This window comes from Trachemys scripta, chromosome 5 (assembly GCF_013100865.1).
Source record: "Trachemys scripta elegans isolate TJP31775 chromosome 5, CAS_Tse_1.0, whole genome shotgun sequence".
Lineage (NCBI taxonomy): Eukaryota > Metazoa > Chordata > Testudines > Emydidae > Trachemys > Trachemys scripta.
This window is the reverse complement of record NC_048302.1, coordinates 56,752,803-56,780,792: the sequence shown is the minus strand read 5'-3', so window position 1 is coordinate 56,780,792 and position 27,990 is coordinate 56,752,803. Positions and strand designations below refer to the sequence as shown.

Here is a 27,990-nt window from a genome sequence, read left to right as displayed (position 1 = left end):
TGTTGCGCCATGGTTGATGTACTGAGGTTGATACAGCGCATGTATAGATCCTGCGTTACTTATGTCAACCCTAACAGTCCTCCAGCAGCTGTGCCATGATGCCAGACGTTGACTGCTCTGGTCTCAGTTGTGAACTCCACTGCCCAGGGGTCAGGTAGACCGGAAACCTTTCTCTCCCTCCCCGCCCCCCTCCCCTCAAAGAAAAGGCCCCAACATTTTTGAAATGCCTTTTCCTAATTGTCCATCTTGGTGAGTACACCTTGCAACTCTCCATTGTTTGCAGCTGACCATGCTTGTTACATGCCCAGTTATGCTCTGGTTTGGAGTAGATAGGACATAAGTGGATCTCCTGTGTCTCTAGGGAGAAGAGGCTGGGCCAGCTCTACATATGTTGACATCTACAAGCAGATTGCAGGGAGGATGCTGGAGAAGGTGTATGACAGGGACTAGCAATCTTGTGGGGGACCAGCGATCAAGCAGTGCTGCATGAAAGTGAAGGAGTTGAGGCAGGCATACCAGGGAAGCTAGTGATTGATCTGGTGCCAAGCCACAGATACACTGCTTTTACGAACAGCTGCATGTTGTGCTTGGTGGAAACCCCACCACCATCCTGCATGCCACTGTGGATGCTTCTGAGGTGCCCAAGCTATAGGCTCCTGGTCTGAACAGTGAGAATGAGAAGAAAGGGGTGGAGGATAAATAACTTAGGATATCTCCATTTATTTATTTATTTATTTATCTCCTAGAACTGGAAGGGACCTTGAAAGGTCATCGAGTCCAGCCCCCTGCCTTCACTAGCAGGACCAAGTACTGATTTTGCCCCAGATCCCTAAGTGGCCCCCTCAAGGATTAAACTCTCAACCCTGAGTTTAGCAGGCCAATGCTCAAACCACTGAGCTATCCCTTCCCCCCCCCCCCTCAATGGGAGGGATAGGATGGGGGACATGTGACTGGGGGATCTGGCTAGAACACGAGCCAGGACCTGTTTGAGACTCCATTGCAGTCTAGTCAGTCCTGGCAGTTGAGCACAGAGAAGTCTGATGTAGGGGAAGGATTCTCAAACATGGGTACAGCTATTGACTTTTCATTAATTTACTCATACTAGAAGAGGTAGCGGTACAACAAAGATTATCTGCTTTCCATTCCCCTGTAGTTAGGCAAGGGACATGGAGACAAGTTTATGTAAACGGGGCTGTCCCTTGAATCCGCCTGCAACTTCTCAATGGAACTTTCATGGAGATATTCTGCAGTGCTCTACCAGAGGTTTCTAGAGAGGGCTCCCTTATTTCTTTCTCTCATAGGACAGTTTCTCACAGTCAGTGATAAAGGACAACCACAGCTTCACATAACTGACCTGTGAAAGCCGTGGTAGCTGTGTTGCTAAAATGGACACAAATGTTCTTTCCACTTTATAAGTTCTGTTCTGTTAATATATTAAGTTTTTAATGAATTTGCTTTTAAATTGCCCCCTCTTGTTTTCACTAATTTTGGTATTGAATAAAATTCTATTATTTGGAACATAATTCATCTTTATTAGTTCACAAAATATCTGCAGTGTGCCTAGCAGTTCTGAAAACACCCACTTATTTGTTACTGTACAGTTTGACACAATGCAGGATCAGTGACCACACAGACACTGCAGTAATCATAAATGTACAACGACCCCTGCAAAATTAATCGGTACATTGTCAGTGTTATGTTGATAGATGTGCACCAACCACCACACAATTCCTAACAGGCCCCAAGACAGCAGGGCCAGATAGAGCATAGTATACTGCAACACATTACTGTGGCTCACTGTTCAAGTACTCCTTCAAAGCCTGCCTGAGCCATATAGCTCTGTGTTGAGCTCTTCTACTAGGTCTTGTGTCTGGCTGTTCAAACTCAGCAGACAGACACTCTATCTCCACCCTGGTGGCAACTTTTTACCTCTTTGCTTCACAGATATTATGCAGGACACCACAGCCAGCTATAACCATTGGGATGTTTTCCTCACTGTGATCCAATCTTGTGAGTAAACAAGACCAGTGTCCCCTTCAGTCTACCAAAAGCACATTCAACTGTCATTCTGCACTTGCTGAACTGGTAGTTGAATCATCCCTTGCAGGTATCAGGGTGGCTGGTGTATGACTTAATGAGTAAGGGGTAGGCTAGGTCCCCCAGGATCACTGTTGGTGTTTCAACATTGCAAATGGTAATCCTCTGGTTAGGGGGAAAAAGTCCCTGCTTGTAACTGTCACGCTATCTGGTATGGGACACAGCTAAGAGTGCCAATCTCAGGTCAGACTGCCAGAATACAGGTCATACATCACAGACTGGTGGTGTATTCTGTCATAAGACTTCACCAGTCCAGTAACACATTTATGCTTCTAAAATTCTGTATTAGTTACTAAGGAGCCATAGACAGTCTCCTTGAGGCCCTTTAGCCCTTCATGCATCACCCAGACAAATCAGACTTCTGCAATAAATGATTATTTAAACCAGAAGTCACATATATTAGGTTCTTCCAGTTCCAAAGAACCAGACACTCACTGCAGGTAAATATAGATGTACTTCAGGATCTTACCAAATATCACCCTGCAGTCAATCTTTAGTTAACTAACTAAAGATTTATTAATAGAAAGGAAGAGTTATTAAATGATTAAAATAGATCATTTACATTACAGTTGATTTCAGAGTTTGTAGATCAGGATAATAGCAGTGATGTTAAATCAGCCAGTTTGTAATAAGTCTCTCTGGTTCATCTCAAATATTGGATCCTCAGTCCATTATTCAAAGCTTCCCTTTGTTCGAAATCATAGTCCAGAGGTGTGGAGCAAGAAAGTCTCCATTTATATCCTCAGCCTATGTCAGGGGTGGGCAAACTTTTTGGCCCGAGGGCTACATCTGGGTGGAGAAATTGTGTGCAGGGCCATGAATGTAGGACTGGGGTAGGGCATTGGGGTGCAGGAGGGAGTGTGGGATGCCAGAAGGGGCTCAGGGCAAGGGATTGGGGCGCAGGAGGTGTGCAGAGTGTATGAAGGGGCTCAGGGCAGGGAGTTGGGGTGCAGGGTGCGGCAGGGAGTTGAGGTGCAGGAGGGGTGCAGCAGGGGCTCAGGGCAGGAGGTTGGGGTGCGGTGGGGGCTCAGGGCAGGGGGCTGGGGTGCGGGCTCCAGCCCTGTGCTGCTTACTTGCAATGGCTCCGGGGTGGCAGTGGCATGCAGCGGGGCTAGGACAGGCTCCCTGCCTGCCCTGGCCCTGCTCCGTGCCGCTCCCAGAAGCGGCCGGCACCACGTCCCTGCGGCTTCTCGGGTAGAGAGGGTAGAGGGCTCTGCGTGCCGCCTTTGTCTGCGGGTACTTCCCTCGAAATTCCTATTGGCTGCAGTTCCCTGTTCCTGGCTAATGGGAGCTGCGGGGGGCAGTGCCTACAAGTGAAGGCAGTGTGCGGAGCCCTCTGCCCCCCTGTCCCGCCAGGGGCTGCAGGGACGTGGTGCCAGCTGCTTCTGGGATGGCAATCCCGCGGGCCGGCTCCAAAACTCTGATGGACCTGATCCGGCTGTAGTTTGCCCACCCCTGGCCGATGTGTCTGGAAAGTTACGGTCTCAAACACGGAGTCAGGGATCACATGTTCTTCATTCCCTTGCTGAGTGATGAGGCATCCATTGTCTACATGCTGTCTGAGGCATCTTTAGGAGGGGCCCTTTGGAAGAGTTGATTCTTTTTAATGACCTATCAACCATGGCTGGCTGGCTGGTTTTGATGTAAATCTATCTTGTGGGTGTTACCGAGGAACACAACATACTTGAGATACAAACATATAGCAAAGATTCATAACTTCATATACAATGACAATACACCTATGTAAAGGATAACATTGTTCAACAGATCACAGCTCCTGTAGTGTAAGATTTTAATTCTAGAAAGGGATAGCAATCCTTTGCTGTTTGCAATACTTTGCTTTTGATTTGGTATGTACAAGCCAGGATATTCAAGAGTGAAGCTATGCTGGGCTCTAGTCCGTAATGCTTATTGCCATGGCTTGATTGAGAAAATGCCTATAAATTTTTATACAGAAATTTAATATTTTAAAATACTGTTGTAGTTGTGCTGAGACCATATATCTGTGAGTTTCATGTCTTCTTTTTGCATTTAAAAAATGAAGTGTCCTATAATGAAAGAGAAGTTGTGAGAGTTCAAATGGAATTCAAATGGCAGGCCAAATTTTGGGGGGATTGGTAGAAACACAGGTTGTTTGGAACAAGCCCTGAACAGAAGGGCAGGGTCCCACTGGCCTAGAAAGCCCTGAATGAGCCTTTTAGGTTTATTGGATAGCACTAATAACAATTAGCAGTAAGCAGATTGCTAATTAGATGAGCGGGGTTGGGGAAAGAGACAGCTGTGGTAAGACGTTAAACTGTTGGATGTGGTTGCGTTTAATGGCTGCTGTAATGTTTGGCCATGGCAGTAATTTTCATCACTTTTTATTTAATACACAATGAGTTCTACTTTTCATTAAAATGCTCAGTGATCAGAGGTAAGAATTGAAAGCAGTAGTTCTGAATGCACCAACTCCTAATTCTGCTTCCTGTAACAAGGTGTCCTGCCTGTGAATGCTTTTACTTTTAAATTCAAATGTGTTTTAAGTGTTAAAAAATGAACAGGAAATTATTAAACAATGAGTGTACAAAGTCCTATTAAAGTGCATATGACTGCTGTATTGTATCATCAGCATCAGCTCTCAATTATCAGTTTCAGAGTGGATCTCTCTTAATTACTTTAACGTACCTTCCATGCTATCTGTTTACAGTTTAAGACTACAACAAGACACTTTGTCAAAAAGTTGTAAAGCAAACTATAATGAACAAAGTTGTAGGTATCAAGAACCAATTTAATTATTCACAAATCCATATCTTCTAGGGTCCGTTTACTGAGATGATATGCTGCTGTATAAAATGGCAGGGGTCTTAACTGGCTTTCTCATTCTTAGGTTTTCTGATTAGTGCAACCTGCTCTTTCTAAACTGAATCCACAGCTACATATGTATATTCCAGAGTAGTTACTCATCTTCGCTAAATGCATGTTCTTTACCTGCTTCTGTGTTTTTCCACTCTTTGCTCTTAACACAAGTGAAAGTTAGTGACTTCACCACTTGTCCCTCTTATACTCAGTGTTTGGCCTAGTGTTTCTCCTAAGGGTGGAAACCTAGCTGCATAAGTGAGGTAAATGCTCTTATCCTAAATGAATGCTTGCCTTAATGTGCCAGGTCATATCATTTATCAAACCTCTCTTCAAACTTGCAAGATGAAACTGAGACAAAGGTGTTTGGCCCACATGCTCATGAACAGATCATCTTTCTTTCCAGGGATACTGAGAGATAAATGGCATTGCTATTACCCTTGTCAATAGATTCATGGATTGACTTTGTAAAGTGTGTAAACATGGTTCCTTTTTTTAAATGACTAAAGGAATTGCAAAATCTTGTTTCTTCAGGAATTATTGCTTTTTAAATACATTCGCAATTTAAAATCTCCTCTTTGTACTTTGAGAACGTAAGGGTCTACAACAGTGGTTCTCAAACCTTTGTACTGGTGACCCCTTTCACATAACAAGCCTCTGAGACCCCCTTTATAAATTAGATACTTTTTTTATATATTTAACACAATTATAAATGCTGGACGCAAACTGGGGCTTGAGGTGGAAGCTGACAGCTCGTGACCCCCCATGTAATAACCTCGCGACCCCTCTGAGGGGTTCTGACCCCTAGTTTGAGAAACCCTGGTCTACAAGAATTGCTATGCCCTAACTCTCCACTCAGCTCTCAACGCCATCCCACCAAAACAGAGATTAGCATCTCTTCATTTTGGCGGCTCTTCTATGTCATAATAAGTATTACAAACTCTGATGACAGTAGCATGTTGGGTGACTTCCCTTATTCCATCTGCATGGTGTGTTCGTTTTACTTAGCCTACATTTACTACTATTTATGATTACTGAGTTTGTCTTCCTCTTCATTAGAGAAAGACATTTGATTAAAATACTGTGAGCTTCAGCACATGGGTCTTTGTAACCTGAACTGATGGAGAAGCTGACACAGAGGTTCTCTCTGAGGTATTGCTCTTACTGGGTAAAATTTCAGGTGAGAGAATAATTGTATTGTTGGGTATCAAGTACTCAAACTAGTATAGCCCATACTACTGCCTTAAGGAAAGTAACATTTGTAGCCTGCCAGCACTTAAGGGAACTAACCTAAAAGAGCAGTCATTACGGTTTCATTCAGTATTGAAACAAATTATGGTTCACTGAATCGTAAAGGAAAATAAATAAATACACCTCTATACTGATATAACGCGACCTGATGTAACACGAATTCGGATATAATGCGGTAAAGCAGTGCTCCGGGAGGACGATGGGGAAGTGGGGCTGCGCACTCTGGCAGATCAAAGCAAGTTCGATATAACGCGGTTTCACCTATAACGTGGTAAGATTTTTTTGGCTCCTGAGGACAGTGTTATATCAGGTTAGAGGTGTAGTAACATTTAAAAACTAGTTTCAGAATGACTTTTCCGTGTATGTGCCTTGTTCAACTTTATTGTAAACCTCCTTAAATGGATGCTAAAATGTAATATTAACAATTACATCAATGTTGCTGTCCTCACGATGTTCTTCAACACATTATTTTTGCCCTTCATTCTCACGTAATAAATTCTAATTCACGTAGGGCCAGATTTTTAAAGGTATTCAGATGCTTGAAGATGCAGATAGGTGCTGAGGCACTTGTGAATATCTGATTAAGCACCTCTCTTAATCTTTAGGTGCCTGAATACCTTTAAAAATCTGGTTTCACTGACTAGGGCATTGTGTCTTAACCTGGATTCCAAAGTGTTAGGCGTATCAAATATATTCACAGATTAGCAATAGGAGCAATTTAAGATTAAGTTTCAGATAAAGTTGTGCAATATTTTCAAATATAAGTATCTTTAAATATTTAAACTATATTTTTCTTACCATAGTTCATGTATTACTTCATTTGGATGTGTTTGGGGGGAGGTGGAGAAAACGCTGTGTGGTTATCTTTCACACATCTAAATGTTATTAGAGATTTACAGTAATAGTCTCTTGGCCTTCAGAATCTGTTACCTCAAATGCCCATAAGATGGTGCTCATCAGTTGTGTTTTTGTGTACTGGTAGACCTGTTATAATAATCTAAAGATGTATACAATCCTATTATGACTGAGAGCGCAGATGTTTTGCTTTGGATTATTTAAAATTATATATACTCATAGTACTGTGTGCTGATACAGAATATATAAATTAATATGCTATTTTGGAGTGTGCTTTAAGGACAGGCTCCAATCATATGCTACCTTTGCTACTTTTAGGAAAGACTGATGTATAGCATTCAAATTACCTGATGCTGATTGACAAAGATGGTAATTGACCACGTAACCTTTCTGACTTAAAATGAAAAATAAATATTCTATATTAGGTGTAAGACAAGTTACTTTATTTAGTCTGATCTTTGCCTTTTGCTGTTTTCTTTTCCTTTATTGCTATTTGCCTCAAGCAGCTCCTCTGCTGTGCCTACTTCAACGTCAAATTTTTCCTCCTTAGAAAATGGTTCTGGTACTGATCATGTTGTTTTGTTCTGCTCACAAATGTCCATGGACTCAGCCTGATAGTTATTCTCTGCAGGGTGGATAAAAATCAATGACTTTTTAAAAAAAAAATAAAATAAAAAAAGCCAGATGTTTTTATTTAAATCAGATTTTTTTGATAAAATGCTTTTTGAGGAAAGATCATTTTAATTATGATACATTATAGCTCAAAGATATCTCATGGAATAGGGATTATAAATTCTAATTTTATGTATGAGACAATATATTTATGTAATGTTTAAGAAAAGTTTTGTAAATGAGTTCCAATAGTTCATGGATTAGGGACCCAATCTTATGTGGTTCCAGGGGCTTCTGTATAGATTATTTAGGTTAATCTTTCTATCTATCCAATGGGACTCAGTGCTCAGTCTAGAAGAAATGCTTAGTTTGCAGTTCTCCAACTCCGGATTTGTCTCCAGAGATAACATGCTTGTTAACAGCAAAATTGTTTTTAAATAAATAAATAAATAAATACTATATAGAAGTGAGAAATGACAGACCTCAACCCTGTTGTCTCTGCAAATCTGTGTACATAGAGTCAATCCCTTACCTCGCTCTAAATGTGCAAAGTTGACCCAAAACTATTTGCAAATTTGATGCAAATTCACCAAATAGTTTCAACCAAAATGTTTTTCCGCAATTTAGGCACCATTCACAAAATGGGGAGAGGGAGGAAGGGTGGTGTCACTGCCACCCTTCTTGTAATCTTTAGCTGAGTGGTTAGAGCACTGGAATGTGGGAGACCTGGTTCAATTCCCCCGCTGCCATCTCCCATTTGGAGATGGGATTTGAACTTGAGTCTCCTGCGTTGCAGGAGAGTGCCCTATTCACTAGACTGGAATATTCTGCTGTGGGTATCAGTCTCTTCTGTTTACATTGATTTTTTTTCCCCTTTTTTAAATCTACTCTAGGAATTATTTTGGGGAAGTTCTACGACGTGTTGCACAGATGGTCAGAGTAGACGAGCACAATGGTCCCTTCTGGCCTTGGAATCTGAGTATGAATGACAATGAATAATTTGGCCACAGAGAGTGAGATGTGGTTCATACAAGTTCCAGTTCCTGCTTCAATGACTAGTAAAATATTTATACACAATGCAATAGCTTCAACAGAGATTGAGACCCACACCAGAATATTCCATAGTCCAGTGGATTAAGATTCTTTCCTGCAATGAGGGAGACCCAAGTTTAAATCTTGTGTTTACATCAGGTAGTGGGGGAAATGGAAGCTGGGTCTCATGTCCCAGGTGTATGCCGTAAGCACTGGGCTAATGGCTATAAGGGAGGTGATGCTGCTGCCACAACCATCCCTCCTCCTGTTCTATGAAGCTAGCTCTTTAAAAATACCTTAAACAGATTTTTTTTCAATACGCTTAAATTTTTCACAAACTTTGGATTGTTCAAACAAATCAAAATTCTTTTATGCTGCCAATGAACTGAAAAATCGGTCATTAATTCAGCTCTTTTTGTACATGCCTTTTACAGAAATTTGCAAAATACAATGCACCTAGATTTTTGGATCTTAATTGGTAAAATAAAAATAAATCAAGTAAGGCCTTGTCTACATGCACAAATTGCTTTAATCACCGTAGTGTGGATGTAAATATATTGGTATAACAGTGTTGATATTAGTATGGCTTCTTTCTGTATGGGAATGGCAATGTGCTATACTGGTATAACCGCACTAATTGTACCAATATAATTGTTTCAGTAAAAACAAATCACACATCTAACCAAAACAGCTACACTGGTAAACCAGGTCTAAAATAAAAAATGTTTTTCATACTGTTTTTCTTTAGAAACTAATATTTATGAACCTCAAGATACTCCACTATATGCAATGATCTAATGATGACACTATTTGTGTCATTCTCAGCATTAGACCACTTCGTCATGCCTCATTTTAGTGTTGGTAATTCCAGATTTTTCTTCAACTCTTCCCTTAAAATGTTGGTCTACTGAGGCTAGCATCAATGGCATCTTACTCAGTCTGTTCCCCTTGTAAGCAAGCAATTACCCATGTGAAAACCAGTTGAAGATAATGATGTTGCCAAGACCCTAATTTGAAAGCGTTAGGGGTTTGCAAAGATGATGATGCACTCAGTTCCGAATTTGGCTTGGAAAATTTTATTGCTGGTGGTGCTATCCCAGAAGGAAAGAACCTAGCTTGACTGTTAGATCCCAGGTTGAATTTTTGGGATGGGCAGTTGAGTGAAACATTGCTTTACTTGTAAACTAAGCATATTTGCTCTGAGTTGATACATTGATATGATAAATATCAAAACCCACTGTCATTTTTAGTTATTTTTCACAATGCAGCTATACTTTGAGTCCTGATGTCTTGCTTGTAATAGATGATATAAGATGGAGTGATTTTTCTTCTTTGAAATTGACATTCCTTGTGCTATCAGTAAATAAAAGTGTAGAATTTCACTAGGATGGATTAAATGTAAAGTTGCCTGAACGCCCAGAGAGATGAAAGACAATTTGTAGGCATGCAACTTCTGCACAAAATTTTAAAAAGAACTTCCTATCTAAAGCAAAGAATGACATCAGTCTAAATTTATTACTAAGGAGATTGTCCTTTCTTCATTTTGTTTTGGTGGCATTATCCTCTCCCTTTTAAGATGATACTTTCTTAGTGTTCAATTCTAGCAGGTTTTTTTAGGGCCAGATATTTCAGTGAAAGCGTGGATGAGGAAAAAGATTTATTGTCGTCTGTTAATCTCACTTTTCAGAAGAAAAGCATATTCTAAGAAACACCACCTTGCACATTACCATTTTATGTTTGGCTACAGCCTTCTTCAGGATATCTATTGTAGCTTGATCCAGGGGATTATGTTTCATTTTGATTCGAGTGAGAAAGCAAGAGAGTAATGTTAAAACATTCTTCTAAATTCTAGTGCTGGTTGTCATTCCAGAACAAGTTTTTTCTTTGCAAATATAAATAACTAAAATAAAATGGCTTGCAATATTGGGAACCACGTTATTTCCAGGATTATCTGGGTTTGTGTCTGAGTTTTGGAATTAAACCTGCTGATTAAGTTGCATAAAGCTTCAAAAAATGGTCAAGCCTCAGCAGATGCTGCTTTTGGCTGCGGAGATCTGCAGTCTGTTCAGATCAGTTAATTAACCTGATCTCTGCTGTCTTGTTCTTCATAGTACTTCTGTTAGAAGCCCAGAAGTCTCTTTTAGTGGCAATTACGGATACAGAAAATGAACATTTTGCTAGCTAATTGTTTGCTTATGTCAGACTTTTATTTCAAACCCCTCTTGTCTAACAGTTGTTGGTTTCCTGATTTTAAAGAATCTAATAGAAAGATTTTAGTTGGACATAAGGGCGCAGACTGAAGAATAGCTCTCTTGTCTGTTGGTGGCACAAGAATAGAGTAAAATTGCCTTTTTCATAATGTACATTATGTGATTCAGGGATTTTTGTATTCTGAGACCTGGTTTTATATCCTGATCAGTTTATAAGTGAGTTTGGTTTCCTTTTAATTCCCATCAGTGCATATTACACATTGTGTAACTACCACGCAATGTGGCACAACTGAGAAATGTCCCTCCTTCGTAGAGAGACTCAGTACTGGAATTACAACTGGATTGGTAGAGCTGCTTGGGAAAATCTAAATTTACATCTACCTGAACTAGTTTATAGTCAGTGCTGTTTTGGCTTTACAGAGAAGGGTGTAGGATCATGAAGAACAGAGATAAAAGCATCTGGCAACTCATCAAAAGAAACCAGTGGCAACATCTTATTTCAAGATCTAACTTTTTAAGCTTAAGTAAAATTAAGATTTCACTGTTTTGAGATCAAAATGAAGGACAGGGAGTCACAGTGGAGAAATGGATTACTGAAATTCTCATTAGCAATGTATTACAAGAGCAGCTGCTTTACAGTTAAAATTTTTTACGTATTTACTTTTTAAGCGTGGATAATGTAATTGGTGCTGTACAATACACAGAAATCCATAATACTAAGTCCCAAAGAGCTTACGATCTAGAAGACGGACATAGAGGCAAGATGCACTGAAAGACTTGTAGGAATATGTTTACCTTAAATAAAAACATTTTGAGTTATCTTAGCCTAAAATTGGAATTCACAGCCAAATGTGACATATTAACATGCTGTGTATGAGTACATCTATCCATATGGACAGAAGTGTGCATACATATAATTCAATATTAGTTACAATGTTGTCAGTGTTTGTATGTATAAAAATTATGGAATCAATTATAGCTACTCCATAGCTAGAAGAATTTTAGTTCTAAGGGCATATCTTCATAAGACAATTCTTAGAAAAATATTTACTAAGTTTTGCAGAGGAAAGATTAAAAATTTTTTTTTAAACTTTTTAAATCTGTCCTTTAAAAAAAAAAATCTGTCTTCCTCATATTACTTTGTGCTTCTCTAACTAAATAGTCTCCAGCTCTAATATTCATTCATTTTGTTCATTTGTATGCACACATTCTGATAGCATAAAGATGGGCCACTTGGAAAAAAAACAAACATGCAAAAGTTGGTGTTACCTCACCTTATGTTAACTTATCGCTGCTTATTGTTCAGCAGAACTGGTAGGGTAGACTAGAAAACAGGTGTGATTTTTAATTTTAAAGTTAGCTAATGTATATTAAGTGATATTTAAAAATGTGCTGGCACCTACTATAGTTAGGGTTAACACCTTTAAACACGTGCTGTCTGATCCTATCTGTGCTCCCTAGAGGGATTTAGTCACCTGAATATTAGGTTAGTGCAGGGGTCGGCAACCTTTCAAAGAAGAGCCATTTTTTTTATTTTTGTCTTTGACCAAAATATTTCTAGAGCCACATCACACGCAAAGCTACTTGTAGAGTTAGAATTTATCAACTAATAATAGTTGAACATATTAAAGTTATTACTACTCACCAATACTTTTAATGCGATTAGAATCTAGGTGCTTCAGCAAGGACTGTACCAGACTGCCCACAGCCTGGGTAGGTAGCTGGGTCCATGACGCTGCACCTTCACTGATATCTTTAGCCAGGGTAGGTAGATTAAAGCTAGCAGAGCTGCAGTCATGCTTCTGATTGCAATGTAGGCACCCCACTTGCGTTTGTACAGTACCTAGCACAATGGGGACCTGATCTCAGTTGGGGCCTATTGATGTTACTGACCTACAAATAAGTTTGGACCCATCTCTCCTGCAAATACATGCATTCAGATTTGGGTTTGTTAAAATGCATTTGCTACAGGGCCTGTAATGATGCAACAGTCCTTCAAGTAAGGCTATGAATAAGGCCAGTATCCTGGCAGGGGGTCACAGTAATGCGATGTCACTGTACAACGTGTGTGCTGGAGACTGAGTGGTCTCTGCCCTTCTGAATCACAGGGTGCCACGAGCATTGCGTCCCCGCAACAACATAATCACTACACCTATGCTGCAGTGGATTATGTGCTTATGAGACCCTCACCCTGGCGTTGTATCAGACTCCGAATCCCTAGTGGGGAGGAGGTGGCTTCTGCTGGGGTGGCGCTTGTGAGTGCTGGCAGTGCACGAATACCCGCTGCTCCCCTCCCCCCAATGGGTGCGCAGAGATGTGCCAGCAGCCAGTCGCTTCCGGGAGCGGTGTGGGGCTAGGGGAGGCAGGCAGCCTGCTGACCCCTGCTGTGCTGCTGGCCGGGAGTCACCTGTGGTAAGTCTCCCAGCCAGAGCCCCCACCTCGCAGCCACTCAAAAAATGGCTGACCGCAAGGGGGCAGCCAAAGAGCCGCAGATTGCCAACCCCTAGGTTAGTGCAATGCATGCCAGAGTGGGGCTACACTCTGTTTGGGGAAACCAAAGAAACTGCAGATTGTGCACTTATTTTTGTAGCATGTTGCAAAACCCATCCTTTTAGCTGTTTTGTGGGGTGAAAAACCAAGGGGGAAGGAGAGGCAGTCTTCTGAGGATTGGTACATGGGGCACTGAGTTTAAGAACCTGCAAAGCTAGAACCTGGGATCATGGGGATTCTGGGCTGCTGACATCTTTGCATCGCCACTGGAGGCTTAGGTTTGGCTCCCACAGGAGAGCCCTATGAGGCTAAACTCAGCAGGAGGTAGTGCCCAGTAGGGCCTGCATGGCGGACCCTCATAGCTCACTGATCGACCAGTACTGATACTTAAATCAGGAAGCCATCATGAGAAGCCAACTGAGCAACAACACAGACCGCCTGCCTGCCTGCTTCTGCTCCAGACCCTGTTTGTGGTGGACCATAATCTCTGGCTTCTGACCCTGGTTTGTCCTTGACTTCACTATTCAATTGCTGTCTGTAACCTGGCACCAAACCTTGACTTCCTGGTATCCTGATCTGTCTCGACTCCAGTGCTGCTATTGCCTGCTGCCTACAACTTGGTACCTGACCCTGACTTTCCAGCCTTTTGACCTGGCTTGCTCCTGACCCTGCTACTCATCTCCCGATCGCAACTTAGCAGCTGACCAGGGCTCACCAACCACCCATGGCTGGGCACTGACTGAGGCATTCAAGGAATATCTACGCTACGGAGACTGTACCGTTATAGCGATGTTTCCATAGCTATGCTGGCATAACCCCCTCATATTACAGATGCCGCCTGCGCTAACTGAAGGGGTTTTCCATTGCTGTAGGACAGAGGTTCTCAAACTGTGGTCCATGGACCACCAATGGTCTGTGAGCTTCATTCAGGTGGTCCACAGGTCATTCCCTCTAAGGTGTGCACCTGGGCAGCCGCACACGAGAGAATGAAGGGCCACCCACCTAATTAGTGGAACTGCGTAGGAGTGGTTCCACTATTTAGGTGCCTGGACAAGAGACACATGTAAGGTGATGTGGTGGCCTGGGGGGGAATAAGGGGTAGGTGGGAGGAGGCAGTGGGATGAGAAGAGAGGGTGATAAGGAGTTTGGCATGTGCAGGACTGCGGTGGCCAGAGAAAGAGGCGACTTTCCCCACCTCCAGGGCTGTGGCTGCCAGGGAGAGACCCCCCTCCTTCCCAGCCCCAGCTCAGGGGCTGTTGTGGCAGGGGAGAGAGGGCACATTCATCGCATTAGAAAGGTAAGACTACTGATATTAAAAGATGAGTTGTGTGCTTTTATTTGTAGAACAAAAAAAGTTTATTATTAAGTTTGTTTTTTATATAACGCTTTTATCCAAAGCACTTTACAATAGTTAGCTAATGGTACAAACAACATTTGGGAAGATCATTAAGTGGTTCGCCGAGACCCTCAGCAATTTTCATGTGGTCCATGAAAAAAAATATTTGAGAACTACTGGTGTAGGATAACTATGTCCTTGAACGAAGGTAGCTATATAGATGGAAGCATTCTTCTGTCAACATAGCTGCGTTGGACAGGGGTGTAGATTTTTGAGACTCCTGACCAACATAGCTATGTCAACCTAACTTTTAAGGGCAGACCACGCTTCAATCTTCTGTTCTAAGGATATGGCTGTTTGTTAGCTGGTGAGTTTGTTTCTGGATTTGTCTTTGTGGGATTAAGTGGTTTTAATAAAACATCAAGGTGCCTAGACCCTGAAATAATCTATTTATAAGAATATTAAAAATTGAAATGAAAATATTTTGTAAAACTTAGAAATATTACAGATAAAGAATTCTGTAAAGTAGGGAGGTAAATAGCGGGGTAACTGAAATAGTAACATGGCATAGTGCTTTTCACATTCTAGTGACTTTAAATTCAGAGTAATGTAACTTGAACTGACTTTCTACTGGCTGTCATACAATGACGGATTTCTGATTTTTAAAATATGTCACAACCATAAATCACTAGTTTTCCAAGATTGCACTAGCAAGCTATTAAAGAACATGGCAGTATTTACTGTAGATAAATGCAAATTTAAAAAGGTTCTCTGTATCATGGTTTAAATGATTTAGTGGCTTTCAATGCACATATATGAATCTGATGTAATGGATTTACGAAATTTCATCTCCTGTATGGAGGCACAAATCTGCATATTATTAGACCATAACTTGGAGTCATATCTTACTTGTATATATTTAAACGGTGTCTCAGATTAAAATGTGCTGAAATAAATTCATTTTTAAAATAAAGGCCATATTTAAGGCTATTAATGCAGAAACTGGAAAAGGTTTTGGGGGAAAAAGGGCGTACATTTTATCTAGATTTAGACTTACAACAAAACGTTACACAACTTTTTAAAACTAGGATAGCATGTCTATTCATGGGTCACTGTTTCTGAGTGCAGTCTAAGTTAGAAGCGACCAGAAGTTGTTTGGTTTATGAGAAAACAATTGGTAGTTTCATTCATTTTCCTAGTTTCAGGTGTGAGGATGACAGCAGTGCAGTCATGACAGAGGAAAATAATTGAATGGGGAAAAAGGCTTTGTCTATGTTGGAGAGATCAGTCTGCATAAAATCAATTGATGGAATCATCCTAGTTGAATGCTGGAGTGACTCTAAGATGTCAGTGCTGCACCTGTGTAATCTGACATGCAGTTGTGCTGTGCATGCCCACTGGAGTTGTTGATTTTTGTGTATAGTACCTAGATATGTATGATGGCTCCTGACATTGCTGTCAAGTACAGTGCATTCTGGGCAATTTTTGCTCGTTGTTGTGGCCCAAAATATTATGGGAGAAGGGACTAAACTCCCCTAATACCTGGGAGGCATCTGTGGTCGTACTTTTACCCCACAGGGTTTGTCTACAATAGACTTATATTTTTTAACTTTGAATTAAATGATTGCCAGAACTGAAACAGAAATCTTCATTTTCCATGCTGTCAAGCTGGCACCTTTCACAAATGCTAAATTCATCATCAGATGTGGAATGATTTAATATTTTGAGTTTGAACTGTGTTAGTTTGTTCATGTGCTTTTTTCCATAAGGGCTTTGCTATAATCTTGCGCTTTGAACTAATAAAACTTGTAAAATGATGCTGTTAAAATAGCAAACTGATAACACGAAAACATGTATAGTTACTTTAATTTAAAAACATTTTTTTTCATTGGGTCAGATTTAGCCTTGGGAACCATTTAAATTCAATGGGAGTTGTGACCAATGATAAAAGGCCTCAATTGTCCCTTTCTAGAAGAGCATTCTTTGTGCTTTATAAATACATAAGTAAATGTGGATCCAAGTACTAAGCCAGATATTAAAATAAGTCAATGTAAAACCAAAACAATTTTAAGCTGTTTTTAGCTTGCTGTAGAATCAGTTCCTCTTTGCTTTAAAACATGGTAGTTGACTATTTTAAAATGTGCAACATGTAAAAATCGTGCAAGCACTGCTAAAACACAAACTAACCTGATCAGAGTGGATGAGGCTCAACTGATATCTGGATAGAGAGGTGGAATCAACAGGGGTAGGATGTTGCTTCTTAATTCTCTTCTCTTGTTATAGGTCATATCAACAGTTTAAGGAGGGTTCTTATCTCTAGGGTCCTGTTTTTACATGGGCAAAAAGGATGCTTTTTTAAAATTGTTAAATTGTCAGTTGAGCTAGCTTAACTCAATTGAAGCATCTTCAATAATATGTAGACAGGTAAACACCATTAAGTGGTTTGAGTTGGCTGTGTTGTACCACAGACTAACAAGACAGGAAAGAATCATCTTTTTTGCCCATGTAGACAGGACACAGATGTGTGCTTTCAGCTTCTGTAGTGGAAACCTAAAACCACAAACTCAAGTCTTAGCATGTAATTTGAGGAAAAACTGGTCGTAAACCACAAAAATGAGTATTGGCTTATACACTTAAACATTCTTATTGATCTGAAATCCTAAAGAATCTTGTTTCTTAGGGTATGTCTACATTACAAAATTAGGTCGATTTTATAGAAGTTGATTTTTAGAAATTGATTTTATACAGTCAATTGCATATGTCCACACTAAGCGCATTGAGTCGGCGGAGTGCGTCCTCACTACTGTGGCAAGCATCGACTTACGGAGTGGTGCTCTGAGTGGTAGCTATCCCGCAGTCTCCGCCACCCATTGTAATTCTGGGTTAAGCTCCCAATGCCTGATGGAGCAAAAACATTGTCACTGGTGGTTTTGGATACATGTCGTCAGTCGCCCCTCCATCCGTGAAAAGCAATGGCAGACAATCGTTTCATACCAGACACTAGGGCGATTAGAAGAGCACAATAAGGCGCGCTTGCATCAGAGAGCTTTGAAAAGCAGTTTCATGATTGGCCAAGCTTCAGTGTGACCATTGTGTGTTTCTCCTTGATGCAAACCCGCCTCCTTTGTTGATTTTAATTCCCTGTAAGTCAACCACCCTCTCCCCTTCGAAATAAAGTAACCATTGTTTTGAAACCATGCATTCTTTCTTTAATTATTAATTAAAAAAAAGAAATAACTGACAAGGTAGCCCGGGTGGGGTGGGGAAGGAGGGAAGGACAAGGCCACATTGCTTATTGTAGCCACAGTAAAAATCAAACTGTTTGAATGACAGCCTTCTGTTTCTTGGGCCATCCTCTGTAGTGGAGTGACCAGAGCCCCGTATTCTTGGGCATCTGGGTGAGGAGGCTATGCAACATGGGGAGAAGGGTAGGCGGTTATACAGTGGATGCAGCGGGGGTCTGTGCTCTTGTTGGCTTTCCTGCAGCTCCAACAGATGCTTCATCATGTCCGTTTGCTCCCCCATTAGCCTCAGCATCACGTCCTGCCTCCACTCTTTGCGCTCACTTAATTCTTTCCTGGCCTCTGCCACTGAATGCCTCCATGCATTAAGCTGTGCCCTATCAGTGCAGGAGGACTGCATGAGCTCGGAAAACATGTCATCGCAAGTGCGTTTTTTTCGCTTTCTAATCTACGATAACCTAATAATAATTATATTATTATATTTAACCTCAGGGACGGAGGCGATAGGGGGAGCGTAGAAACATTCTATGCTCTATGATTCTGGGGGGACTGCATGGTCACCTGTGCTGCTGAGCTCGCCATGCTGACCAAACAGGAAATGAAATTAAAAAGTTCCCAGGGCTTTTCCTGGGTACCTGGCTAGTGCATCGGAGTTCAAAGTGCTGTCCAGAGCGGTCACACTGGAGCACTCTGGGATAGCTCCCGGAGGCCAATACTGTTGATTTGCATCAGCACTAACCCAAATTTGACCCAGCAAAGTCGATTTTAGCGCTACTCCCCTTGTTGGGGAGGAGTACAGAAGTTGATTTTAAAAGCCCTTTAGCTCGACGGAATGCGGTTGGTTGTGTGGACGCATTCATTTTTAAATCGACCTAACATGGCTAAATTCGACCTAACCCTGTAGTGTAGGCCAGGCCTTAGAAGCAAAACTTTCCTCTTCCTTTTGACGAGGGGGAGGAGATGATATACAGTGGAGTCGCATCATAGGCGCATTTAACTTACACGATTTTAACTATACGCACTCGGCAAAACAAAAAAGAGAAAAATAACCATTTAAATACTGTACCTGTAGTGCGGGCGATCCCACCCACCATTCCACTCGAGCGTTTGACTATACACGATTTTCGCCTTACGCGCTGACTTTAGAACCTAACCCCCGCGTAAGATGTGACTCTCCTCTATTGTCTCTGACAGTACACCTACATTGCAATGTAAGGTATAATTGTAGCGCAGTAGGCATACCTATGTTAGATTGGTCTAGCTCGTGTAGCAGAGAAGATGGCAGCACAGACCCCCAAAAGGGGCTAATAACTCAAATATATAGCCCGGGTCTCTGGTAGGCAGGTACTTGGGTGGCTGGCCAATGCTGAAGCCTGTGCTGCTGCATCTGGACAGCTGCTGTTACCTATGCAGGCTAGATTAAAGCAGGCATGGGTAGGCATACCTGCACTTCAGTTACACCTTAAATTGTGTTGTAGGCATATGCTTAAGGCTATCGCAAAGAGGGAAATCATAGCTTTGAATTCAGAATATAAAATTATCTGTGCAGTGATCCATACTGTGTTCAAAAATTAAATGTAGTGCCATATTGACCATCACAATGGGGAGCGTCAGTAGGAGACTCAAACCCTCTCTCCCGTCAGTGTATGTCCCAAAACCCTTATATTACCAAGACTCCAATGTGAGAGACATCCCCATGAGGCAGCAGAGGAAATTTAAATGTGGGGTTCACTTTTCTTAACCTCTATAAGGGTTTCTACATTACCTTATTTTTCTAATTCAGCACTTCTGATCACACTGTCAATAATAGTAAAATTAATTGGACCATACAAAAGTAGCTTGGTAAACGTGGGTGTGAAATGAGTGGGAGATGCCACTCTTGCTATACCCTGCCCTAAGTTTACAAACCTATGTTGTTTGCTAGGTAAATGATAGGAGCTTGACAGGAAAGCAACAGAAAAAGAGGAAAAAAAGTTACTTTTCTCTTTCAGTTTTCATGTCTATCTCTCATTTTAAACTTTCAGAGGAGAAGATGGAAAAAAATAGTTAAATTAGTATACTTCAGTGGCTTTCTCAGTGCTGTGGATTTGGACTGTTCCTAAACAAAAGTTAATTGTGGTCTCAGACTGAATTTAGTTACTTTTGCTACACCATGCATGGAAAGGAGTTCCCTATTTACCTGAAGTTTCTTAAATGTTTTCATTAGTGGCATATACAGCTGCCCTGTAATTATAATTCCAGATCCTTAAATCTTGATCTTCAAGTAGGGCAGAGTTTGGTAGCTACTTTATATTCAGAGCAACCTCCTAATTATGTGTTAAGTCTGAAAATTTCTGTATCTGGGGCAGTAGCTTCACCAAATAAACAAGCCCCAGCAGCTCTTCCTATATCTTGTGAATCCTCCTTCCATCTGAAGTCAGACGGAAAATTCCTAGCAGTCATTTCATTCCCATCTTTAAATTTGTTTTATTGTCTCCTCATCTCTAGGTTTTGCTAACACAGGGAAACCTTAACATGCACAGTTCACTCCTAATCTGCTGATTTCTAGAAAGGTTAGGAAAGAGAGAAACACATTTAAGGCTTGACTGTTTGTGTTGGCTTGGAATTGAAGAGTGCATACATTCTTCCTAGTCTCAAAGTATCAAATGCAGAAATTCCTTGTGCTTACTGAAGAGCTCCAGCTATTGATGTTATGACTTTCTTTTCTGAAAGTAAATATAACTGGCAGATGTTAAAGACATAATGTAAAATTTGTGAAGATGTATTAGAATACTTAGAACACTATGCTTTAAAATCATTGCTGTATGCTTACACATTATACTACACCCTATAGAAAGAAAATGTTATGCCACCCTGTGGGTTGCTATAAAGAATGTTTATGAAGTTCAGTCTAAGACTTAAAATACGTTGAATTGGAGAGTTTTGAAAAATGTACTGTATGACACAGGAGACCAAATCATGCTAAAGTGCAGGGAAAGACTATACATCAGTTCAAAGGCTACATTATTCAAAAAAATACAACCATAAAAAAGTAATAAGATTACATTCTCACACTTCATGGCTAGTAAGGTGCATTAAGCTGCTCAGATATTCATAACTTACTGTGACATTTGGGAAGATTACATTTTGCTGTGCACAGCCATTATTGCAGCTCAGATAATAACTAGCCAGTGCATGAGCCTGGATTATGATCCCTGTCGTTGGAAACAAATTTGTGTTTTGAAGGTTGATCAGTTCCAAATCACCATTAGAAAGGGTTAATATGACATACTGTAGAGTGTGTGTGCTTATGTGTATCTAATGGGTATGCATGCATAGAGTATATCAAATATAGTCCACATTATGTATACTGCTTTTCCTGTCAATTTTTTTGTCAAAAGATATTACTTAAAACACTTAAAGGAGAAATGTTTAAAATCTAGTGACTGCACTAGATATATACTTTTAATGTAATACCTGCTGAAATATTTGTTTTTACTGGTTAGATTGGAAAATTAATTTGATAGCTTCCTGGATGGGTGATTACTGTTAATGGTGTGTGTAGCCAAAAATGAAGAGTTGATAGTAGAAGTGATAGGGTGAAGGTGGGGTCATCTTATTTGCAACTAAATGTTGACCTGTACAGTTCTGATGTGATAGCTCCTGACTGGTTAGTTAAACAAAATATATAATTAAATTAAAAACTATGGTGTGACTCTTAGCTGACAGCAAACATATAGCCATTGTATTTGCACCAAGTATGACTAAGAAACCAAAAAGTAAAAGTAAAGTTTCATTTGGGAGACTGTCCTTTTGAGGAAGGCTGCAATCAATCTATTAGGGTGGGTGATATGCTTGCATTCAGTGTAAAATAGTAATTTGAGAGTGGCTTCCTTGTTTTTGATCCAATTGTCTTCAGGCTTTTTTCTGAGTGTTTTTTTTTTTTTTAAAGTGTGTTTTGTGATGTTACTACTTTATCCCATTCCACCCAATGATCTCAAGCACTTGGCAACCACGAATGAATTAAGATAGACATGAACTTCATTTTGCTGAAGGGGGAAACTGAGTGACTTGATAAAGATGAGATCAAGTTGGTGGCAAAGCTGGGAATAGAATTCATATCTCCTGACTCCCAGTCCTGTGAATTTACTAGATAATACTCTGTTAGATGTTTCTTTAATTACTTAAATTATTGCAATTCAGGAAAAGTGAAAATGGAAGGGAAATATAAATAACTTTTTTAAATGGTCATTCAGAAACTCTCCTTTTCTTTATACAACCTCAGTCACCTTTGCTAGCTTTCTCAATTTCTTATGGAATTTGACATCACTGCTTTATGTTCAGAATCTTGAAGGGTGCTCCTTCCAACCTGGAAACAAAATTTAGGACCTTTTGGATATTCTACAGTGATTTGACTTAGCATATTTAAGGGCAACAATTCTGTTCTGTTAGACATACTTGACCTCAGAACTTGACCAAGTAAATGGAGCTGTAGGGGCTTATGGGAAGGCAAGAGAGAATAAGTATTTTGGGGGGATGACTTCTGTCACAGTATAACTTTAAGAAGGAAATCAACTGAATTTCTAATTGGATCCTGTTAAGCTGTCATTCTAAGTAACTGATCAAACCTGTCCAAATAATATAATTCACATGTTTAGTTGGTTTTGAAAATATCCACATCTAACTCTTCAGATTTACTCACTACCCTTCCACAAACGTATCACGATATTTGATTTTCTCATGTGTCCCCCAAATTGAAATCATGACATTATTTTCTTAGGAAGGCAGATGAGGGGAGGAGGAAAGAAGGGGAAAAGTGCTTTGTGACATCCACCTAAATACTTGAAAAATCTAAAGAAACGGAATTCACCAAAAATTTAGTTTTGTTTTTTAGAAAGTCTTTCTGTAAATGGAAGGAAAAATGTAACACAAACTTGAATTTATATCTAAGATGTCACAGTACTGTAGTCATATTAATTTAACTTGCTAAAAAAGTCTAGAAATATGAGGGCCTGGTGAGACTGGTAGGTTAGTACATTAACCTCAAGAGAATTACATTCTAATTCTAGTTCAGGTCACAAGTGAAGATGAGTTTTGATTTCTTTGTAGCTGTTCCCTTGTGCACATCAGAAACCCCCCAATGTGGCAAACGCACCAGTTTCTGCTCAAGAAAGGTCCATGACAAAAAGTTCTGAAGAGTTGCTTTTCTAGATTTAAGTGCATTAGCAAATCTGTAGCAGGAGTCATAATCATTAGTGTTTGGCTCCAAGCAGTGCTGCTGTTCCTTCACTTTTAAAATGATCATTAACATTCATTCAGATACAACTGTTTTGTGCTATAATTTGAAAATGAACAAATAACCCCCCCAAACCTCATAGAACCTTTGCTTACAAAGTAAAATTGCAGTTGATACTGTACTTCAATCCACTTTTCATCTAATATACCCGAAGTGCAGTTTAATGTTTGTAAAGAGCAACACTTTTTGGTGAGGTAGGTCAGCTCTTTGCAGCAGCTGTTCTATTACCTATCTGGGAAGTGCTTTTACAGATGGGCAAACAGAAACACAGAAAGGTCAAGTGACATCATCAAAGCTACACAGTGAATCCATAACAGAAGTAGCAATTGGACTCACGGTCTGCCACCATCCAATCCCTCTTCCCTAATCTAATCCAAATCCAGCCCCACAATCTCTGTAAATGTTTCAACACACAGCCTTGGGAACTTGCACAGCAAGTCCTAAATGTAAAATGATATATGGAAATGATTGTTACTAATGCTTTGCCTTTTTTTCCTTAAAGCTTGTTGGGGGACATTTTGATCTGGAAATGAACTTTATTATCCAAGAAGGAGAGAGTATCATCTGCATGGTAGACTTGCTGGATAAATGTGACATCACTTGCCAGGCTGAGGTATGGAGCATGTTTACAGCAATCCTGAAGAAGAGTATACGGAATCTACAAGTCTGCACAGAAGTGGGGCTTGTTGAACAAGTGCTACAGAGAATTGATAAAGCTGACAATATGATTGCAGGTATGACTTTAGATGGCAACAGAATACGTTTATTTGAGCTAAATATGATTGTCTTTATATAAAACCTTAACACAGCACTTTTATTGACAAAATAAAAGAATACGCATTTGGTCATTATGTACAGAGCTGCCTGTATATCATTTTAATATTTTTTCCTTCAGATCTCTTAGTTGATATGTTGGGAGTGCTGGCTAGCTATAATTTGACGGTCCGGGAGCTAAAATTGTTCTTCAGCAAACTCCAAGGAGAAAAAGGAAAATGGGTAAACAACTTTGTTGTCTTAATGTTGGTTATACTGTCTCCTAATCTTTCCAAACAAAAAGGGCTATTTGCAAACATTTTTAATAACCAAATGTGAAAGCTATCAAAGATGTAGGGATCCCCCGAGTAGTATTATCAATAGATGTCTTTTTGCATATTAGTAATAAAATATATGGTGTAGAAGTGTGAGTAAGTTATCAATTAGATTTACGTTTGATCGCTCTAGAAATATTGATACTTAGTGTCTCCAGTTTCCCCCTGACAAAAAGGTCGCACTTGTCTTCTTTATATACCTGCAAATAATTTTATGGGAGTAGGTACCTGCTTTTCTTTTTATAACTAAGTTACATGAAATGAAGGGAAAACAAAAAAGCAGAGGATTAAAAAAAATATGTAGACATTTAAAAAAGGTAGATTAAAAACTACCTCTCACATACACAACCCAAAGAGTGTCTATTCTCACTTCGTTTTTTCTTTCGGGTAAATATTGCAGAAACTGATTCGGTTAGTAAAGTAGGAATTTGTAGAAAGATCTGAATTTAAGGCAGTCTTGTAATATCACTTGCCGCTTGATTCCAAAGCGAACTCCAAGTGAAAAGTCCTAGTATAAATTTTTTACTGTTTACACCTGGAGTGGAATAGGAGAACCAAACACTCCTGACAACCTCCCTCCCTAAAGTTAACTTTTTTTCTCATAGGATACTGATGCTATCAAATGTACTTTCTCCTCCAGGTGGAATCTAAACATCAGAATTGCTACTTTGATGGAAGTAGCAATTGCTTTAATAATTGTTCCAAGCTCTTTGAAAACATATTTGTAATCCTGCTTTGGTGGCCCCTAAAATAACCTGCTCAATATAGAGAAAAGACTTCTCAGATCTGGTTTCTTGCTGTGTAAAAACAAATACCTATTAAATATAAAAACCTATGTAAATGCTCAATTAAAACTTTACTTTTTAAACAAAACTCCAAATTGCTCACATAGAAAATATTGTGTATCAAGGTTTAGATTTAAGACGAATGTAGTTATAAATATTGCATGTGTTCAGTGTGAGTGAGTTAAGGTTCTCTTTGCAATGTTAATGTTTTTATTTCCTGACTCTCTTGTTTGCATTTAATTTTCTTCTTAAAGAACAAAAACAGAGGAGAAAAGAGGAGAAAAACATAGCTGCATTGCTAGGAAATAGTACAGCTGCCTAAATCTTAAACTTAACTATCTGCAGCAGTAGTTATCCAACTTTTTGTGCCGTGCCACAGTGCTGCAGACAGTCAACTTAAACTGTGATCTCCATTCCCCCCATTATTTTCTGCACATGTGTGAATCATTTTGATTTGCTTTGAGCATTTATTTTTGAAATACCTTTTTAAGATGGCACAGTGATTAGTCTTCAGTGATTGGCTTCATATGAAGTTTTAAGTTTATTATTTTTTGTTTCCTAGGCTCAAACAGTTTGAAGTTTCTTCTGAAAACAAGAAAAACATGATTTTCATTCTCCCCCTCTTCCCCCACACTCCCTGTAACTCTGAGGGAGTTTAAAGGAATTTCTTTACTTGTCACCTCAGAGAAAGACCAGTCATTAAAAGTTTCACACCTCTGGAAAGTTATAGGCAAGTGAAAAAACAGTCTTAAAACTGTTGGCCTGCAACCATAACTATAACACTTGATACATCTCTATCCCGTTATAACACGAATTTGGATATAATGCGTTAAAGCAGTGCTCCGGGGGGAGGAAGGGGCGGGGCTGCACACTCTGGCGGATCAAAGCAAGTTCGATATAACGTGGTTTCACCTATAAGGTGGTAAGAATTTTTTTGGCTCCCGAGGACAGCGTTATATCGAAGTAGAGGTGTATATTAAATTGATGTAAGCTCTCAAGTTTTATTTTGAGATTACTGCCACTGAATTCAATAGGAAAAGTTAGCTGAAGCAGAACTGGGCTGTTGGTGTCTAAGATGAATTTTGAGTTGACACACTTCCTTGACTATTACTCTCTTGAGTAATGTGGTGGCATAGTGTTTGTCTGTGGAAGGATAAGAAATGTGTCAAAATGCATTATAATATGTATCAGAATAAAATACAAATGTTTGATATTTGTGATAATTTCTTTTAATAGCCACCACATGCTGGAAAATTATTGTCTGTGTTAAAACACATGCCTCATAAATATGGTCCTGATGCCTTCTTCAACTTTCCAGGAAAAAGTGCTGCAGTAAGTGGTTATATACATTTTCTATACCTTTATTTGTTATCCTCCTCTTACTACTGGCTCTTTTCTTTCCTATTCTCATTTGGCTCTTTTGTTTCATTTATACAGTTATATTCACTAGTCTGACATTGTTCCTAGAGAGAACTATTTTTCCAGGGTGGTAACTACATTAAGATTAACTGAAATATGTTACTATTAAATATGCACTACCTTTATGGAAGGACAAACCATCTTAGCTAAAGAAAGAACGGGTACAAGTAATAGCCCATATCTTAATAGCCCATAGCCCATTTTGTGAGATTGGTTCAGTTAACTCACTCTTATTTGTTGCAAGCAGAATCTTTGTCTGCCTTTATTTCTTCTCTCAATATTCCTTAGCGGTGTCTGCCCTAATGTGCAGCATACAACGGAATCCCCAAATATTATACACATTTGAGAGGCACTCCTGAGGAAGCCCCAGAATGCACCAAATTGAAAGTTGGCTCAATTCTGCTCTGTTCTCTTTTATGGCAAGAGACACCGAACCTCCCCAGAGACTTCCCCCCCTCAAATGATCAGACATCATACATGTGAATATAACAGCACATGCTATCTCTATGAGCTGACTTATTTATACCCTGTCCATATGGAAAAAAATCAGCATTTACTGCACTGTTTTACTGCAGTTTCTATTACACATAAGAAATACTACCAAAATATGCTGAGAAACACCAGGATAAAGCTAACACTATGGCTAGGGCCCTACCAAATTCGCAGCCATGAAAAATGCATCAAGGACTGTGAAATCTGGCTTCCCCCTGTGAAATCTAGTCTTTTGTGTGTTTTTACCCTAAGCTATACAGATTTCATGGGGGGAGACCAGAGTTTCTCAAATTGAGGGTCCTGATCCAAAAGGGAGTTGCAGGGGGGCTCTAAGGTTATTTTAGTGGGGTTGCAGTATTGCCACCCTTACCTCTGCTCTGCCTTCAGAGCTGACTGGCCAGAGTGCGGCGGCTGCTGACTGAGGGCCCAGCTCTGCAGGCAGCAGCGCAGACGTAAGCGTGGCAATACATACCGTACCATGCCATCCTTACGTCTGCACTGCAGCTGGTGGCGGCTCTGCCTTCAGAGCCGGTTATCCTGGCCAGCAGCTGCTCTCCAGCTGCCCACCTCTGAAGGTAGCGCCGCCATCAGCAGCAGCACAGAAGAAGGGTTAGCAGTACTGCAACCTGCCTTATAATAACCTTGTGACCCCCCTCCCCTCCCCCAACTGCTTTTTTTGGTCAGGCCCCTTACACAGTGAAATTTCAGATTTAAATAGTTGAAATCATGACATTTACCATTTTTAAAATCCTATGACTGGGAAATGGACCAAAATGGACTGTGAATTTGGTAGGGTCCTAACTATGGCACAGTAAATACTTGAATTCAGTATAAATTTTGTGGCATTCATTGGTGGTAAATAATTTGTACACTAAAAACAATTTTTATTTTTAAACCAAATATGTTCAAAAATGTCATGCAGTTGTCCTCACTAAGGACCAAATTCATCAAAATTTTGTCTCATAAAT

The 27,990-nt window shown here is 40.0% G+C and overlaps 1 protein-coding gene across 1 annotated transcript in view; it reads left to right on the top strand.

Moving 5' to 3' along the window:
- Positions 1–27,990, top strand: part of LRBA (LPS responsive beige-like anchor protein) — a 567,906-nt gene that overhangs the window by 44,500 nt on the left and 495,416 nt on the right. Inside the window, exons 3-5 of the mRNA XM_034771513.1 lie at positions 23,741–23,972; positions 24,134–24,234; positions 26,348–26,443. Of these exons, the coding sequence (XP_034627404.1) occupies positions 23,741–23,972; positions 24,134–24,234; positions 26,348–26,443 (429 nt within the window). The remainder of the gene's footprint in view (positions 1–23,740; positions 23,973–24,133; positions 24,235–26,347; positions 26,444–27,990) is intronic.